General features: G+C 40.2%; 1 protein-coding gene across 1 annotated transcript; it reads right to left on the bottom strand.

The window, feature by feature from the left end:
- Positions 1-13,862: 13,862 nt before the first annotated feature.
- Positions 13,863-14,875, bottom strand: LOC129749935 (uncharacterized). Its single transcript, XM_055745067.1, has 4 exons — positions 14,748-14,875; positions 14,436-14,673; positions 14,239-14,372; positions 13,863-14,177 (listed from the first exon to the last, which is right to left on the bottom strand). Exons 1-4 carry the CDS (start codon positions 14,809-14,811, stop codon positions 13,864-13,866), a joined length of 750 nt encoding a protein of 249 aa, XP_055601042.1. The 5' UTR covers positions 14,812-14,875; the 3' UTR covers position 13,863.
- Positions 14,876-19,328: the final 4,453 nt, after the last annotated feature.

The raw sequence follows: 19,328 nt of genomic DNA, 5'->3' as shown, positions 1-19,328 counted from the left end.
ACACAAGCTAGATCACTCATCGACTGGCGAATGATGGATAATTTGCGAAAACGAGGCCCCATAGTCGTCATACCATCTCAGCCCTTATTCACAACTCCTATCTCAACCTCTTCGTGGTGCCGGCTGGGATGCGAGTAATCTTAGCGGAGATCAGGTACTCAACCCCGGTTGATGCCTTAGTCGCATGCAGACTGAAAAGCTGGTCTGTTCTCCAGGTCAGGAGCGGCGTCCTACAACAACCGAGCGCCTGTTCTCCAAGTCAGGGGCAGCTTTAACAGCGTCTGTCTCGCAGCGAGCGGCTGAATTGAGGAAATGCGGCTCCCGCCAGCTAAGTCCAAAATGGCAGCCCCATCGCGGAATAGGTAACATAGGCTTTACTCTGGCATACGAGGAGACCACGCTTCTCGGAAACGAAGAGTTGGTTTCCTGTTAAGTCCGCAGGCCCATACAGCCCCCATAAGATGGGAACCTATAAACGAAAGAATAATCGTATCCAGATTTAGAACACGGGTTAGAAACCTTACAATGGCCCCGTGTTATGCGAAAACTGACGTTGCGATTTGCAGGAGAAAGACCAGTTTTACAGTCAACTGAACAGCGTGGATGAGAAAATTCCGAAGGGTGAAATTTAAGTCCATTCGGGCGACTTCAACGCAAAAATTGGCTCCGACAATCAGTACCTTCAGCGCATCATGGGCGCCATGGTCCAGGACAGATGAGCGAAAACGGAGAGCTGTTTGTAGAATTTTGTGGCGACAACAACATGGTGATCGGTGGATCGCTTATGGGGTAAAAAGTTGGATTCTGAGGAATGGTTTCGGATAACCAGAAATTCAAGACCGATTGATTTGGGCATCTGAATTCAACTAAAACTATATTAACAAGATTGGGTCTATGGCACATCTTGGATTTATGTGTTTGTAATTAGGATAATAACTGTGTGTAGAAAGAGAGACATTTATATTTATACTTCGACGATGAAGATCTTCTTTTTACGGTGAATCACTCGTAGGGACCGTCGTAAGGTGGTGTGAAGGGTGGTTTGATCGCACCAACCTTTACGAAAACATGACTGCACGTAAACAAATCCTTCTGGATGAATGTTGAATTCTTCGAGTGATTTGCGGTGATTTGCGGTGGGTCTCAGCTTAGACATTATGGTTTTGAAGTCGGTTACGTATTCGGATGTCGGCTTATTGAGTTCGCTTTGTTGAAAAAACTTACCAGGCAATGGAAGTGTTGTTCCGTAAGTGAGTTCAGCACACGTTGCTTGCAGATCTTCCTTCATAGATGAGCGCATCTAAGAAGAATGTTGATGGCACATGATCGCTGCCTTCAACTGTCGATGTGTCCGTTCGAACTGGCCATTTGCTTGTGGCTGATATGGTGTTGTGCGCAAGTGTGTTATGCCAAGCGGTTTCGTCAGAGTGTTGAATAACTCCGATTCGAACTGCCTATCGCAATCAGCCGTAACGTGTGTTGGTACGCCTGCGATCCTGCCGGAAATGAATGCTCGGGCAACGGTAATTGTTGTCATGTTCGGTAGCGGAAATATTTTAGGCCACACCGGGTGAATTTGTCGATGATAGTAAGGCAATACATATTGCCTTCGGAAGGCAGCAAGGGGTCGACTAGGTCCATGGGTAGGTGAGCGAAACTAGTATCAGGAACAGCGATCCGAACGATGCGATTACCTGTCGTCGTTGTTCTTCGGGCATGAATGGTCGGATTGCCTCGGTCGATACGTCGCAGTACAAAGAAGCAGTTGATGCGGTAGACTTCAAAAATTTTAGCTGCATCGATGTGTTGGTCGGAGGGCTCGTCAGAAAGTCGTTTAGCTCACGGTCGGATTTCTGTAGATCAGTCATACGATCATAGTCGATCACTTCATAGGCGATGGTGTCGACGACTTTATTATCTTCGTCAGACACATGTATTACGTCTGTGGTGTGCTCACTTGTAAAACCAAGTCATCAGGTTTTTCTGGAAATTGTTTAAAAGCCGTTGTGAGAGGCTTGTGGTCCGTGTACACACAAATGTCGCGCGCTTGTAGTGTGTCACGCTTTCTGCTGGCTTTCACACAACTTGCGAGAAAAGAATGCACCCTTTGGTGAGGACCATTTGGTGTGAGTTGATGTCGCTTCATTCGAAGCATCGACGTCCAAGGAAAGTTTGCCATCAGGAGAAGGGTGAGCGAGTAGGGTTGCTTTGGCAAGGTCGGCCTTACATCGCTCAAATGCATCATCTGAATCTCTATCCCACACAAGCAAAGTGGAAGCGTTTCGAATATTGCTGTGCAAAAGTTTTTGATTGATTGCTGCTAGACGGATAAAGCGTCGGTAGAAATTTATGGTGTCGAGAAATCTTTTTAGTTGCTTATCGATGGTTGGTCTAGGAAAGTCTAATATAGCTTTAACTTTGCTCGACTTCGTCTTAATCCCCTCGGGCGTAATTTCGTGACCGAGAAATCCGACAGAAGGCTGACCAATTTGGCACTTAGATGCATTTATGACGAGACTATTCTGTCGCAAGCGATCGAATACTACACGGAGGTGTTGTTTGTGTTGTTCTATAGTGTCGGATGCTATGCACAGGTCGTCAATATAGGGAAAACCGTAATCGAGGTCACCTAGGATGGCATGTAGGTGTCTTTGAAAAGTCTGTCCTGCATTTCTCAGTCCGAAGGTCATGTATAAAAACTCAAAAAATCAAAAGGAGTTGTTATGGCTGTTTTTGGTATGTCTTTAGGGGCTACTGGTATCTGATGGTAGGCCCGTTGCAAGTCTATATATGAAAAAATATGCTTACCATACAGAATGCTGGAGAAATCCTGAATATGCGGCACAGGATATCGGTTAGGAACAGTGATGGCATTGAGATTTCGAAAATCTCCGCATCGACGGCATTTTCCGTTCGACTTTGACAAGGTGAAGAGGGCTCGCCCAACAGCTCTTCGACGGACGACAAATTCCTTGCTCCATAAGGAATTGAAACTCGGCTTTCGCTTCTTTTAGTTTATCCACCGGCAATCGACGAGGACGGCAATCGACAGGTGGACCAGTTGTTATGATTTGATGGACGACGCTGCTGTTGGTCGGCTTGTGCTTCATATCAAGAACAGTGATGTCTCGGTATTCGTGGAGAATTTCAGGAAATTGAGAGTTGAACGTGGTGATAGATGGTTCACTGGTCGTGGTGATGTTCTGGACTTCTAGATGTGTGGTGTTATCGATCAGCTTGTTTCTCCGCAAATCCGAAAGCAGATCGAAGTGTTTGAGAAAGTCCGCTCCGATGATCGGCGATTTTACGTCTGCGATGACGAATACCCACACGAATGATTGACGCAGGCCAAGTTCTACTCAGATCCCTGCAACGTTACACGATTTGTCTATGTATCGTGTGACCAACATCTTTTAAATAAATATCATTCGAGTTGAAGCTCTCGGCTAGTTCGGACGTACTTTGTGTTCGGTAAAGTGAGTGTGGAAACTCTTGTTCGGTCATTACATCCGGGTTAAAAATACCGTCGGGCCGATTACCCGAAAATTTTGGTTTTGTGTACCGCGATCGGGAAGAAATAAAAACAATCCAGTGCAAACCAATCCTTAAAAGTGGTCTTTTCGTGCTGTGAAATATTAGAAGAGATATTAACTGCTTCTGAGAAGAAAAAAAAAACTCTCACAACCACGTTGTGACCTTGAAGCCATCAACAACGGTTCATTTGGCTATTGGAGCCAACACAAAAGCGAGTGAGGAACGGCCACAAAACAAAGCCGCTGGACTGCTTCACAACTGTGCGAACGGAGCGCTTATCAGCCAGAATAAAAACAAGTTTTTGTATTTTTTTCATTTTTCTCTTTTTTTTCATTATCTAACCCTACTCTACTTTGCTATCTTTTCACTTTTATTGCTAGATTAAGATTATTGTATTTCGATCATATTTTATTACGGAAGACATTTCTGTCTCCGTAATAGAATATGAGCGAAGACGAGGGATTAGTCTCACCAGTTTTTGTGGATGATGGTCGAGTTGTTCACGGAAATGCTGGGCACCTGGGAGGACCGAGCGCTTCCGAGAAAATGATCTCTGAGGATGAGGCGGTTCATCCAGGTGCTGTGCTTCCGGAAGACAACTCGTCTCAGTCTTCCTCAAAAACTCGTGTTGCCCCTCGGGTCAAAGTGTACCCGGAGAATTCATCTTTTGCTGGTCCGTGGGTGGTTTTCTTTCGGCCCAAGCCAAACGGAAAAATTTTGAATATTATTCAGATAACAAAAGATCTGGCAAGGTGGTCCTCCGTTACCAATATAACCAAGGTCACGCCAAACAAGTTGCTGGTTGTGGTAACCAGTTCGAAAGCTGCTAACGAAATTGCGGCTAGTCATCATTTCATTTTAGAATACCACGTCTACATTCCGTCTCGAAATGTAGAAATTGAGGGCGTGGTCACAGATATGAGCCTGTCGGCAGAATACGTTAAGGCCTATGGGGTAGGCAAGTTCAAGAGCCTCGACGCGACTTCGGTCAAAATCTTGGATTGCCGCCAACTCAGAACTGCCACCTCTATTGATGGAATTAAAAAGTATTCTCCGTCAGCTTCATTCTGTGTGACCTTTGAAGGTACCGCCCTCCCTGACTATGTCTTGATAGACGGGATGTTGAGGCTTCCAGTTCGGCTTTTTATACCTCGTCCTATGAACTGCAGCAATTGTAAAAGCCTAGGACACACAGCATCGCATTGTTCCAACAAATCGCGCTGCTGCAAAGAGAATCATGAGGAGGAAGCGTGCCAATCATCAGAACAAAAATGCATTTATTGCAGAGGCAACCCTCATGATATCTCTGCATGCGATGCGTTCCAGACTCGATGGGAAAAACAGAAACGTTCATTACAAGAACGTTCTAGACGTTCATATGCTGCAATTCTTAAGAGTGCTTCTCCACCGGCCCAATCAAATAACGTTTTTGCCACACAGCCAGTTGACGAGGTGGATACGGCATCGGATGATGAAGGACAACCTTTTGTCGTGATGGAGAACTCCAGGAAGCGAGTCAAAGCGTCTTCTTCCAAGATTAAACGAAAAATGCCTCCGGTAAATCGTCCATTCAACTTTACTAACAACCAAGTTAAACAAGTTCCTCCTGGATTCCAGGGAAAAATCACTCCTTCGAATGATCCAGCAGTTGCAGCTACATCGAAAAATTCATCAACCAATGATATTCCGCCATCATCAAACACCAAATCCGGACTCTTTAAGTTGTCCGACATTGTGAACGGAATATTTTCGTCTTTTGATGTTTCCGATTCCGCCAAAACCATTATTACCTCGATGCTTCCCATCATAAAGACCTTTTTCCAGCAATTGATGCAAACTTGGCCCCTCCTTTCAGTGTTTATCTTTCTCGATGGATAATTTAAGCCGAGGGGTCGGAGATTTCACTGTGTTACAGTGGAATTGTCGTAGTCTTCTTCCAAAAATCGATTCGTTCAAACATCTACTTCACAAAACTAGTTGCGATATTTTTGCGTTATCCGAAACATGGCTTTCTTCTCAATCTAACATATCATTCCACGATTTTAATATTATCCGCTTGAACCGCGACGATTCTTATGGAGGAGTGCTTTTAGGGATCAATAAGAGCCACTCCTTTTACAGAATCCACCTTCCTTTATCAGGTGGAATTGAAGCTGTTGCATGTCATACAACTATAAGAGGTAAGGACTTATGTGTTGTCAGTTTGTACTGGCCTCAGAGAGTTGCTGTGGATCGAAGTCACCTAGAGGACCTGTGTTCAGTATTACCTGAGCCAAGGTTGATCCTGGGCGACTTCAATTCACATGGAACTGTCTGGGGAGAACAAATTGAAGATAGTCGTTCTGCTCTTATTTACGACATTTGCGACAGGTTCAATTTAACAGTTTTGAACACAGGTGAAAAAACACGAATACCTAAACCTCCTGCAAGACAAAGTGCAATTGACCTCTCACTCTGTTCAAATTCACTATCATTGGATTGCCGGTGGAAGGTGATTTTTGATCCCAATGGTAGTGATCACTTGCCAATTGAAATTACAATCACCAATGGGGTCAACCCTTCGAACACGATAAATATGGCATATGATCTCACAAGACACATCGACTGGAAGAAATATGCAGATGCAATTACTACAGCCCAAGATTCTGTGAATGACTTATCTCCTATGGAGGAATATAGCTTCCTAGCTCGCTTGATTCATGAAAGTGCGGTTTAGGCTCAGACGAAACCCATCCCAAACCAATTGGTTCGTCGAACACCCCCCAATGCATGGTGGGACAGCCAGTGTTCCAAATTGCATGCCGAAAAATCAAAAGCATTTAAAGTCTTCCGAAAGAATGGTACACTTGACAACTTCCAATTGTATTATTCCCTTGAAAATCAATACAAAAAGTTGATCAAAGCAAAAAAACAGGCTTATTGGCGCAATTTTGTGGGAGGATTATCACGCGAAACGTCCTTAACCTTCCAAAGCCGTTCGCAAAATATCAGTTTCGAGGAAATTTGAGTTGTAGTTTGATTTCGTTCTCCTGGTTGTAAATGTTAACCGATTTCGATAATATTATATTCATTGTGTAGGTAATTTAATCTCATTACTCAACATTCCAAAATAAAGTCGATAAGTTTTACCAGGTGATCAGAATCTGGTTCAGAAAGTAAAAAGTCCGAAAAATCAATTTTATTTTTAAAATACTCATAACTTCTGACAGCTTCTTTGTATTTGAGTGTTTCGTTGATGTTTGGAATTGTCAAGAATCCATCTATCCGACAATGTATAGATATGTTGGGGTCCAATGAAAGTTTTGACCGCGATCTCAGATCTTCGGGTAGAAAAAAATCTTACTTTGAAAAAACGTCATCCAGTTTTGGCTTTGCTCAGCTGTATTTCATTTACCAATGAACCGATTTTCAAAACTCAAATTTTAAATTTTTGTCGTTAATTTGATCATCATTTTCATAGAACATACTTGGTCTGTTAAAATTCCCAGTTCTTCAGTATATTGGAATGATGATATAGAGGTTTGAAATGTGCGCTTCGGGTCATATTGACCCGAACAGCTTTGGAGGGTTAAGTACATTGTGGAATGTGGCACGACGCATGCGGAATCGTACTTCAACTAATGAAAGCGAGGAATATAGCCATAGTTGGATCTTCAGCTTTGCACGAAAAGTCGGTCCTGATTCAGCACCTGTGCAAAAAATTATTCGCAATGTGCCACCACGTAGGAGTGAAATGGATTCTAACTTTTCGATGGTTGAATTCTCACTTGCTCTCCTCTCTTGTAACAACTCAGCTCCAGGAGTTGATCAAATAAAATTTAACTTGTTGAAAAATCTTCCGGATGCTGCAAAGTTTCGCTTTTTAAATTTATTTAATCTATTCTTGGAGCATAACATTGTTCCCGAAGACTGGAGACAGGTGAGAGTTATAGCTATCCAAAAGCCTGGAAAACCAGCATCCGATTTCAATTCCTATCGCCCTATAGCGATGTTGTCTTGTATACGGAAGTTGATGGAGAAAATGATCTTGTTTCGTTTGGATAAGTGGGTAGAAACAAACGGCCTTCTTTCAGATACTCAGTTTGGGTTTCGAAGAGGCAAAGGAACAAACGATTGTCTTGATTTGCTGTCTTCAGAGATACAACTGGCATACGCAAAACGTGAGCAAATGGCCTCAGTGTTTCTAGACATAAAGGGAGCTTTTGATGCAGTTTCAATTGAGGTGTTGTCAGAGAAATTGCATTCCCGAGGTCTGCCCCCTCTATTGAACAACATCTTATACAGCTTACTTTGTGAGAAACATCTGAACTTTGCTAACGGAGACATTGCAATTAGAAGAACCTCTTACATGGGCCCCCCTCCCCCAAGGTTCATGTTTGAGTCCACTTTTGTACAACTTTTACGTAAGTGATATCGACAGCTGTCTCTCTGAAGGCTGTACTCTAAGACAATTTGCGGATGACGGCGTGGTGTCTGTTACAGGATCTACTGAGTCTCATCTGCACAGACCTTTACAAGATACTTTAGACAGATTGTCAACCTGGGCTTTGGGGCTTGGTATTGAGTTTTCTCCACAGAAAACGGAGATGGTTGTCTTCTCTAAAAAACATAGACCTGCTCAACCTAAGCTTCAACTCCTAGGCAGAACGATTACTCAATCGAGGTGTTTCAAGTACCTTGGGGTTTGGTTTGATTCCAAGTGCACCTGGAGAACTCATATTGAGTATTTGAAAGGAAAATGCCAGCAAAGAATTAATTTTCTCCGTTCAATTACCGGCACCTGGTGGGGAGCCCATCCGGAAGATCTGATCAAGTTATATCGAACAACTATTCTCTCAGTGATGGAGTACGGCAGTTTTTGCTTCCAATCAGCTGCCAAAACACATCTTATTAAACTCGAGCGTATTCAATATCGATGTCTTCGAATAGCACTGGGTTGTATGCTCTCAACACATACCATGAGTCTCGAGATTTTGGCATGCGTACTCCCACTGAGAGATAGGTTTTATTCATTATCTCTTCGGTTCCTCATCAGGTGTGAGGTAATGAACCCATTGGTGATTTTAAATTTTGAAAAGCTTCTAGAGCCAAATCTTCATTCAAAATATATGACCATATATCATGAGTTCATGTCTATGCAGGTTAATCCTTCGTCGTATTCTCCTATTCGTGTTTGTCACCCTGCCTACGACAATAATGCTATCCAGTTTGATTTGTCCATGCAGCATGAAATCCGTAGTATCCCGGAACATCATCGTTCTCTTATTGTTCCTAGGCTTTTTGATGAAAAATATGGACACCTCGATGCTGATAAAATGTACTTTACTGATGGATCCCTTATAGGCGAATGTACCGGGTTTGGAGTGTTCAATCAAATTTATAGTGCCTCCTACAGTCTTCAAGCCCCATGCTCAGTGTATACAGCAGAATTAGCAGCAATTCATTGGGCACTAGACAACGTAACCTCTCGACCTGTTGAACACTACTTTATTGTTACGGATAGCCTAAGCTCTGTTGAGGCTATTCGTTCAATAAGACCCGGAAAGCACTCGCCATACTTCCTTGAGAAGATACGGGTAACATTGAGTGCTTTATTTAGACAAAGTTTTTTAATCACCTTTGTTTGGGTCCCTTCTCATTGCTCAATATCAGGCAATGAGCGGGCAGACTCTCTTGCAAAGGTGGGCGCGGTTGAAGGCGATGTTTATCATCGTCAAATCGCCTTCAGCGAATTCTACTTTTTGGTTCATAAAAACGCCCTTGTCAACTGGCAGCGCAAATGGAACGAAGATGAGTTCGGCCGGTGGCTTCCCTCGATTATCCCGAAGGTAAGCCTCAAACCCTGGTTCAATAGGTTGGACCTTAGTCGAGATTTTATTCGAACGTTTTCCCGTCTTATGTCCAATCATGGTTCCTTAGACGCGTTACTCTATCGTGTTAATCTTGCTAGCAGTAACTTGTGCCGTTGCGGTCAAGGTTACCATGACATCGAGCATATTGTTTGGTCGTGTGAGGACCACCTTATCGCCAGAGCGAATTTAATAGACACCCTTCGGGCCCGAGGAAAACCACCTAACGTTCCAATGAGGGATGTGTTGGCTGCGGTAGACCTAGACTACATGTTCGAGTTATACCTTTTCCTAAAATCTATCGATCTTCGTATATAAATCTTTTTTCCCTTTGCTTTGTTCTTTCTCTAACTAACGTAGTTTAAATCAATGATTTGTAAATACAAAAACAAGAGTTTGGCTCCTTAAAACCAACGGTCAGAGCCGTTTCAAATAAACGAAATTGTAAAAAAAAAAATCTTTTAAATATGTGCTCGTGAATCTCGTTTTTAATTTTTTTTCCTCAGATTTAAGCTTTTTTTGCCTTGAGCATAGGAGACGAAAGCTTAAATCTGAGGAGAAAAGCTTAAATCTGTCAAAACGAGGGGAAAAAAGGGGAAATCTGAGAGATGTGCTCCATACGGTTTGAATAGCGTTGCCGCCGCCTGGTTCTACTGTAAACGTTTGGTGCCTTATGTCTGTATTCGGGTTCCGTTCGCTGCGGAGAGTTGATGCGATTGTGTCTGTGAGAGACGTTCTCTTGCAGATGGTGGCATGACAGAGACATCTGCGCCTGTGTCGATTAGGAATCGATTTGAGTTTCTCGTGTCGAAGATGTGGATTCGCTAGATGTTGCTATTTGGGTTCGGGTTCAGGTAGCTGCTGGTGTGTTGGTCACGTTCTTCGGGAGGTTGACGATATCTGTTGTGGAACACTACTGATCTTCGTTTCGAGTGTACACCTCGATCTTCCCATCGATAAAAAATGCATTTACCCCCATCGACCAGCACATAAAGGCACTTGGGTATCCCGATATGGCCGAACAGAGAATCAAATTGACCTGATCTGCATCAGCCGAAAATGGAGAAGGAGCCCATTTGATGACCGCAACAAACGAAGCGCAGACATTGCATCTGACCATCACCTCGTCCTTGGCGAGATACGACTAAGAGTTGCGCGTGTCCAACGGCGGTCCGACGTCCGCCGGTTGGAGAATCCAGAGGTGAAAAGGGCATACGTTGAACAGCTAGAATCCCGAGCCTAGGAATTGCTGACAGACAGAACTGTCGAAGAACAGTGGTGTGGAAACAAGAATGCCTCTATTACGACGAGCCATGGTACTCTCGGTAAAATCTTTGGAAGAAGGAGTGAATGGATGTCGGATGAAACCTGGAGGATGGTTGAAGATCGGAGAAAGGAGAAAGTCGGAGTTGAGCAGGCATGTACCGGGTCAGCTAAAGCAGCCGCCCGCTTACCATATGCGGAGCTGGAAAACGCAGTTAAACGAGCTTGTACGCGAGACAAGAGAGCCTGGACAAACTCTCTAGCCGAGGAGGGAGAAAGAGCCGCCGCCAATGGAGATATCCGATTACTCTATTACATTTCTCGCCGCACCAATGCAAGGATGCCGCTGAAAGAATGAGAAGGTCAGTTGTTGACAGATCGAACAGATCAGCTCAAGCGTTAGACCTAGCATTTTGAACAACTCGTCCAGTCACAAATAGTGATGGCCAACAGAACCCGCAGCTCGAAGCGCCAACAGTAAGTCGCATTAATGATATTTCTATACTAAATTGCCTTACAAAGGTTTTTGAGTTGTTAATTTTCAACGCAATGAGCCAAGTCTCGTCACATATCATCTGATGATCTCACAAAAAGCGATCAACTTTGTCGAACTTAATGGTGTATGTCCCCTTTATAAGCGGTCGTCTCGCAAATAAAAAGCAAGTAGATGCTTTATATGTGGACTTTGCCAATGCATTCGATCGGCTTCCCCACAAGCTCCTCATCGACAAACTGGAAAAAATGGGATTCCCAACTTGGATTGTAAAATGGCTCGAATTGTAACTCCAAGGCAGAACTGCATTCGTTCGACAGGGTCACATCAAATCCCGAATCTTCACTGTTCCTTCTGGAGTTCCTCTAGGGAGTCATTTGGGTCCACTACTGTTCAACTTTTTTATGAACGACCTTTGTAATATAATTGATTCTGAATTAATGGTCTACGCTGACGATCTAAAAATGTACCGCTCGATTTAGCAACATTCAGACTGTTTGTCACTGCAGCAAGCGCTCACGCCAGATCCCTCTACGAACTAAATCCGAATTTCCAACTCAAACGTCAAATCCGCATTTTTTTACGGGTGCGAAACTTGGTGCACAAATGCGGTGACGACGAAAAAACTGTAAGTATTTGTGGTAGCCTGGCAATTGGATCTCAAACGTGGAACTACATCGCCAGTGTCATCCAAAGGCACTAGAAATCGAGAGGAAACGTAAGTGATGATGGATTGGGCACACGCTGCGAAGAGATGAAAACGAAATTAGCAGAGAGGCGCTTGACTGGAATTCAGATGGGCATCGAAGAAGAGGCAGGCCCAGAAGCTTGTGTCGGCGTAGTCTAGCTGCTGAAACCCGCACAGTGGACAAAAACCTTGGCTGGCAGCATGTAAAGACGCTGGCTCCTGAACACCAGCACTGGAGATCTTTTATCTCAGTCCTATGCGTCGGTCTATCGGCGCCAGACCCTCAGGTAGGTTAGGTAGATTACTATAACTCGACATTTTTCTATTTTAAATAGATCAATTTTTGTTTAATTTTCAAAAGTTTTTACTCTTCCTTATTATTTTTTATATATTTAACCATCATTTTTGAAAATAAATTTGAAAAACGTCCAAGTTACCGATAAGAATTAGTACAAAAAATAATGCTATTGAGATAGTTGGTTCAATAAATATAAATTACCTTACAAAATGTGGCTTGTGATATAGCTGTTGTCCCCTGAGCCGATGTCCGTGAGTTCGAGCCATGGAGTAAATATCGAACACAGTTGTACCGGATAAGTTTTTCAATAACGATCCGTCAACTGTAACGTTGATAAAGTCGCGAATGCCATAAAGATGGTAAAACGACTATAGTCGAAACAAAAAAAAAAACTTAACAAAATTCTGCAAGTATTGGATCATTAATTGATTGACAGTTCCAAGACTAAATAAAAGTTAAGGTTGTACATACTTTCGTTTTGTATACATACATTTAATCTGAGCTAAGCGCATTGTCTATGAAATTTGGAAATAAAAATGAACTTAATTGAGTTTTGAAAAATCCTAGAAATAATTATAGATTTTGGAAATAAAACTTTTCATTATGCACAAGAGATGAACACGTTGATCATCACAAACATCAAACCATCTTAATTTTTTTAATTTTTTTTCAATTGACAAAAAACAAACCCAATAAATAAATAGTATCCGAATGATTCTGAGCACCACTGGTATCAAGTCAAGTGATCACGTACCGGCAGCTACAATGTATCTTTCAAGTACTTAAGTGCGATCATGCAAGTACGCTCGTGGGGAAGTAAACTTTCAGGCGTTTACTTCATGAAGCTTTTGTATCATCGATCTGTTGAATGGCTTCAGAATAGATAGTTTTCTTTCAAAAAAATTAAAAAAAAACATTGAAACTGTAAAGAATCTCAGACAGAAATAAAATTACGTTTTCCTTTTTCGTTTAAAAAACGAAAAAAAAATACTAGCAAATGGTTCCAGTTTGCGATCAGCAGCATGACCGATTATTTCATGCATATTAACAGTGTTCTAAAACTGGAACTGACATGGTTCCCGATTCGAAAACTAGATTCTGCTGCACTAATGCTAATTTTATGGGCAGCAAGGAGCCGCCGTTCTCCTTTCGAAAACTTATCTCTTCATCCGAATTCGTTTTGGAAATAACATCCATTTTCGGGAATACTATTTTAGGAGGTGAATCCTCGCAAAGAACCTGCGCGTCTGCGGTTCAAATCAGAGCGTTGTGTCGTACGGGTATCATGTGGCGACTTGGCGTCGTCTCCCGCAGAACAAGATACCTACTCGGTAAACTACTTTAGAATCATTTTTTAACCACCGTCATCGTTTATTCAGTCAGCTACTTAAGTGAGCGCTACCGGAGCTGACTGAGAGATCGTTCCTGTGTTTTCGCGTTCTTTGCAATTCTGATGATGTTTGCACACTACAGAAGAGCGAAGCGGAGCTGAGATTCCCCGAAATGAACGGCTGTTTTGACTTATTCAATTATGTTAAGCACAAGCTAAGTGCTGTTCGAGTTTTAATTGAGTCTAAGTAAATATGTCTCAATAAGTGTGCATGTATGTCTGTATATAACATTTGATTTGTTCTAAATTTTCATTAAAAAAAACTGATAGGACATCCACAGTTCGGACTATCGGATTGATCTATAAGTTCACAACTATTTTTTAAATTTTTTAATTATGATCATTTATTTACAATGGAAGAGCTTCTTCCTCCGTGGCTTCCTTCATCAGACCATTGGCAATGTCGGTGAACAGCTTGGAGAAGAACTGTTGAACTGCTGGTTTAGCTTTTTCCAAAATCACAGACGGATCTTCATTGACGGCTTCATTGGCGGCCTCGCTCAATCTTGGCTTATCTTTCAGCAGGTTGGTGAAGTTGAACTTAGCCGGTCCAGCAAACTTAATCTTCATCTCAATCGGGTCGAACTGCATCGTCAACCGGGAGGGATCCTTAGCGCTGGGCAACAATTGGTAGTGCATTTTAACCAACAATTTGGAATCAGCTGGAAGATTTAAAACGAACTAGAATCTGCTTTTTACTTTGGAAACGCTCAATGTACTCACAAATATCCAGATTGGCATCACCGACTCCATCGATCAGTAGCAAGGACAGCTTCATCTTCATGTTGTACTTTCCCTTCAGGTTCATTTTGTCCAGAGTAACCCGGAAGTTGATGTTCTTCTCCGGAACGTTGAGACTTTTTTTGATAAAAAATATCATTAGTTTGCTTCATTTTTTAAACAAAATAAATTAAACTCACTGTAGTTTGTCAATCTGGAAGTTCTTGGCACCGGTTACGGTCAAATTTCTGAAGGACGCCTGCAGGTTGGCACCATCATCAATATCCAGTCTATCAATATAGGCCGGATCCAAACTTGGCAGCATGTGTCCCTCCCCGTAATCACCGGAAGCAATTCGGGAACGAAGTCCCTCGACGACGGCTCTCACACACTTGTCAAGCTCAGGATCTGCTCGATTGCATACCGAAAGTGATGCAGCTGAGAATTTAGAAGTCAGTTTAATTCACAATCAATCCTTATTCCAATCCACGACTTCAAAACACCACACTTACGAATGTAACACTGCACATTTCCTAAAACTAATAATACTGCGGTTGCTGCGATGGCGTACTTCATGGCTACCTTCGATCAAATAATTTTAAAGAAGCTTGCGTGTTATTCCCTGAATCTTCACCAAACCCAACTCGAATGATCCTCCCTGGAGTGCTTTACCTGAACTTATATAGCATCCCCAAATCTTCAAGAGAATTACCCACCAAAACAAGATTATCCCCGACAACTACTTTGGCGTAATTGCAACAGCCAAACAACAAAAACAAAAATAGAAGAATAAAAAACCTTTTACAACAAAAAGTTCTAAACATCACAGAGAAACGTGATTAGCAAAATTCCCCTCCATGAGAGTTTTAATGTTCGAAAAAATTCTAACCAGTCATGGATGAGCGTTGATTTGCAGTGTTCATCTTCATCCCACTGGATTAAGCCTCGGCCTGCCGAATAGGCGAAAAAAGCAGACCACTTTGTTTGATCCATTCATAGCCTACTACTCGCTGATCCTCCACCACATTTGGTAGCTTGATGGGTTCATTTACCTTCCGGTAGGCAGAATGGATGCTGAGTTTCGATCTAGGGATATTACATGACTGGATTTCCTGGGGCTCCATGACACGGCGGGAAGTTGGAAATCTAGGTTATTTGACGCAAGTAGCTTCGAACAATTATCATAGCGGAGGTTCCAGAATGAAATAATTTGGTATTGAGCGAAAAATGCGATTGGTATTGATTGTTAGAAAAAAAAATGATTTTATTTTTTTAATACCTGCGCTAAGGTGACAATGGATGAATGGTCGAATTTCGAAACCAATCATATACATTTTATATATTTGCTCAAATAACTGATCTGTGCAAAATTAAAGCTCAATCGGGTTTGATTTAGGGGTGCCTCAAAGCGCTTAACGTATCGGTTTTTTTCTTTAATTCACCAAAGGGAGGACCAAAGGAAAATGATTTTTTTTTAGGTTTCACCAGATCTCGACGTTTCATGCATTTCTAAGTAAATTGGCATCAAAATTAAATTTGCAATTCTTCGGATTTCTGTTGCTCCCCTCTTTGATGATTTTGCCATCGTGAATCCATCCACATAACGTCATTTTGTGCTCTCCGATTATGCAACCAACATGGCTTTAGTCAGTTCAATGCTTAATTCAATGCTTTATAGCTGTATTATGGTCATATAATGGCTGTTTACTTCAATAACGATTTTATGAGAGCCACATAAATAGCTAAAACTTAACGTTTCTCTCGCAAGCCAACCAATTACACGCTTAGAATGAGTTCCGAGTTGTTTTTCATTAGTACAAATGAGGACATACTTTGAAATGAAATAAATAGTGAATGTCCGGTGGTATGATACCATGAGTTGAAGTCGAATTTCTTTATCTGGCACCATCTTGAAATCCAAGATGACAGCTTTCCCTTAAAATGCTGATAATCACTGAAAATCGCATGAAATCCCCGCAATATTGGCATTAGGTGAAAGGGCCTTTTTCTTATTCATCAAATTCGAATTTTCAAAAACTGGAAACGGAAATTCATAATGGAAGTTTCGAATTAATGCTATTTCCGGTAAGTCATTTATATTTTTTTCAAAATGATGTTCCTTATTCCGTGCTTTGAATTTGCTTCTTAATAAATTTTAAGCAAACTAGTTTTAGAATTTGGAATAAATAAACATAGATAGAAAAAAATTATTCTAAAAAATGTCAGTTTAGGTCAAAATTTTCCATGACTAAAATTTGTTAGGATGATAATAATAATTTTTATTGAATATTCATCTTAATTTACATTTCTTTACTTCATTTTCAATCGCAGGGTTGATTGCAAAATTTATAAAATTTCGAGTTTGAAAAAAAAATAATCACGAATTAAAATGTGTTGATGATGATGTAGTTAATGATTGAATTTAATTAGATAAATAGAAAATAATATTTAATATTACTTTAAGAGTGCCAGTGATCAGAGATAAAGTTATAACTATAATATTCTAAAACGCAAAATAAGTTCATTTTGGATGATCAAAATAAAAACTTTATATAATTATAATACACCATGTTTAATTATACTCACAAAGTACATGTCATGTCGTGAATGATCATTAAGAAACTGGTAAGAAAAAAATAAAAATAGAGAATTACATTTCTTCACTGCACTGGTGTTGTGAAAAAGTGGTGGAAATTTTGACATTTTGAAAATTTTACCATTTTAAAAATGTTTTAAAGATCTTTGGGCGTTGCATTTTTTACAGCCCTGTGTGACATGTGCGATAGAAATATTGCTATTTTTGCATCACAGCATACGAAAATATAATGTTGTAAAAAAAACTTGAAAGCTGCAGATCTTGAAAATGTTTTCGCATGGTAAAGTTTTCAGAATGTGCTAAAAGTGTAAAAATTTCTATCACTTTTTCCCAACACCAGTGAATTTGCTTTCAAATATTAATATTTAAAACTTTGCAGATTTTGTCTCTTTCAATTGAAATTTTGAGTCCTGGAAAGAATAGAAGGTAGAAACTGTGTTTTTTTTTTCATTAAAAATTCAGATTCAAAGGTGTATGTTTTCAGAACACAATAATGCAGAGTCGAAAAACAATACAAAATAAAAACAAACTTATTAAAAATACTTCTAAAAATTTGAAAAGTTTGACATTAAAATTTTGTTTTTGTCACAGTCTGTACCAATATAATACTAGAGCAGGGCTGCCTTGGCACTACCTTTTTTTAAATATTCCTTGTCACACGCTCCTATTATTTGGAAATGGAATGAATCTAATTCATTTTGTGCTTCTTGAACGGAACAAATATTCGTGCTTTCCGATTTTTGACTATTTTACACACTTCCTTTTGAAGAATTCATAAACTTTCAGATCATTCGTAATAATTCAATAAAATTCTATAATCTGGTTACCCTAGCAAATTGTTTTTTGCTCATAATTTTTGATCGGTTATTTGAATGATTTGAACCATATAAAGATGTTTATGAAGATTGTACTTACGTATGGTCGTAACGGGAACTCTCCGAAATGCGGCGATTTTCCGTTATATCGAACGGTATTGGATGAATCGATATAACTGGTGTCCACGCGATCCCTAATAAATACGAAAACCGAAAATTGTATATCAATATGTGTATTTCCAGTAATTTGTCGAAAACTAAATCCTGTCAAAATCTAGATTACCTTTCCTATTATTAACAGATTTCCAAAATTAAAAATTTTCAAAATGTTAAATTTAAAATTTCTCAGTTTCAAATTTCAAATTACTAATTTTTCAATGAAAAAGATTTTAATCTAAGGTTGCCAGGTTGCCCGGATTTATCCGGATTTGCTAGAACATTTGAATCAAAATTTGAGGTAAGTCCGGTCTGGCCCGGTTTCCCGGATGTTGTTGCAAAAATCCCGGATTTTGCCCGGATGTATTCACATTATTTTTAAAACGTAACATAAACTGAGATTTAATAATAATTATAATTTTTCATTTTTACGTTCAAAAAGAAGTTTTAAATGGCAAGTTCTAGAAATAATCATGACCCGTGTTTGGAAGCTTGATATACAATTTTAAATCTGCTGATTTGGTTTGTTGAAAAAAAATATATTGCAAGTATATTTTTCGTTTTTTTTACTGAATAATTCCGCAGTTTTGACCAAGTTTGTCCGGATATTGCCAGGAAATCGGTTTGAACATTTTGAAATCAAATGCTGGATTTGGCCAGGTTTTTCGATAAAATTGGCTGGATTTGTCCGGTCCCGATACGGCAATTCTGGCAACCTTATTTTACACCCACCATTTTGAAGGAAGCTTGAATTAAATTACCATTTTTTTATAAAATGATAACATTTTATTACCTTTTTCATGGGTTATCTAGTGAAAATCCTATGTGTTAAGCTTGTAAACAAATGTTAACGACCTCTTTTCAAGATCTCCTCGTAGAATGGAATACCCATTTAAGTTTTATTTTGTACTTAGAAATTTCTAGATAGATTTCCGCTGAAACCTCTGCATGTTTTCAATGTGCTTTTTAAGTTTTCTTATAATTGAATGGTAGAATTGAACACATCGATGATCAATAATAACTAAACATTTAAAAATTTACAAATGAAATTGAATTGTACAAAACTAAAAACTTCAGATTAAGTTACTAAAAGTCTCGTGCGTTGGACTTGGTTTTAATTTTTTTCATAAAATGGACGTTTAATTGTCTAATTTCTATTGTAAATTAAATTCCTAAGCGACAATCAAAGTGTTGAGATCGCAGCCTTGAACCTACAACCCTCAGTTTTATTAATTTTTTCTCTATGAGGAGTTCCGAAAATATGAAAACGGATGGTTCCTAAAAGCTGGAACATTAGTTTTCAGTCCAAGTAGTTATTCAACTGAAGAAGTCAATTCATCAACCACTGTTCTTCTCAATATATTTCTAACAGGCGAGTAGTTTTTTTTTTAAATCCTAAATGAAGGCTCATTATTGCAATCAAATACCTCTCACCGGTACCACGTGCTTTGAACAGTAGAAGGAAAAAACACCCGTGAAAATTTCTCCTTTCAAATCTATAATGCTCAGCAAGCTTTGATTTGCTT

This window comes from Uranotaenia lowii, chromosome 2 (genome assembly GCF_029784155.1).
Source record: "Uranotaenia lowii strain MFRU-FL chromosome 2, ASM2978415v1, whole genome shotgun sequence".
Lineage (NCBI taxonomy): Eukaryota > Metazoa > Arthropoda > Insecta > Diptera > Culicidae > Uranotaenia > Uranotaenia lowii.
Note: the sequence above shows the minus strand (reverse complement) of the source record. Positions and strands in the feature narration are given on the sequence as shown.

Coding starts and splice junctions, on each gene's coding strand:
- LOC129749935 (XM_055745067.1), bottom strand. CDS start 14,811: ATGAAGTACGCCATCGCAGCAACCGCAGTATTATTAGTTTTAGGAAAT. Junction 14,373..14,435: donor TTCCAGATTGACAAACTACA/GTGAGTTTAATT, acceptor TATCAAAAAAAG/TCTCAACGTTCCGGAGAAGA. Junction 14,178..14,238: donor TGATGCCAATCTGGATATTT/GTGAGTACATTG, acceptor TAAATCTTCCAG/CTGATTCCAAATTGTTGGTT.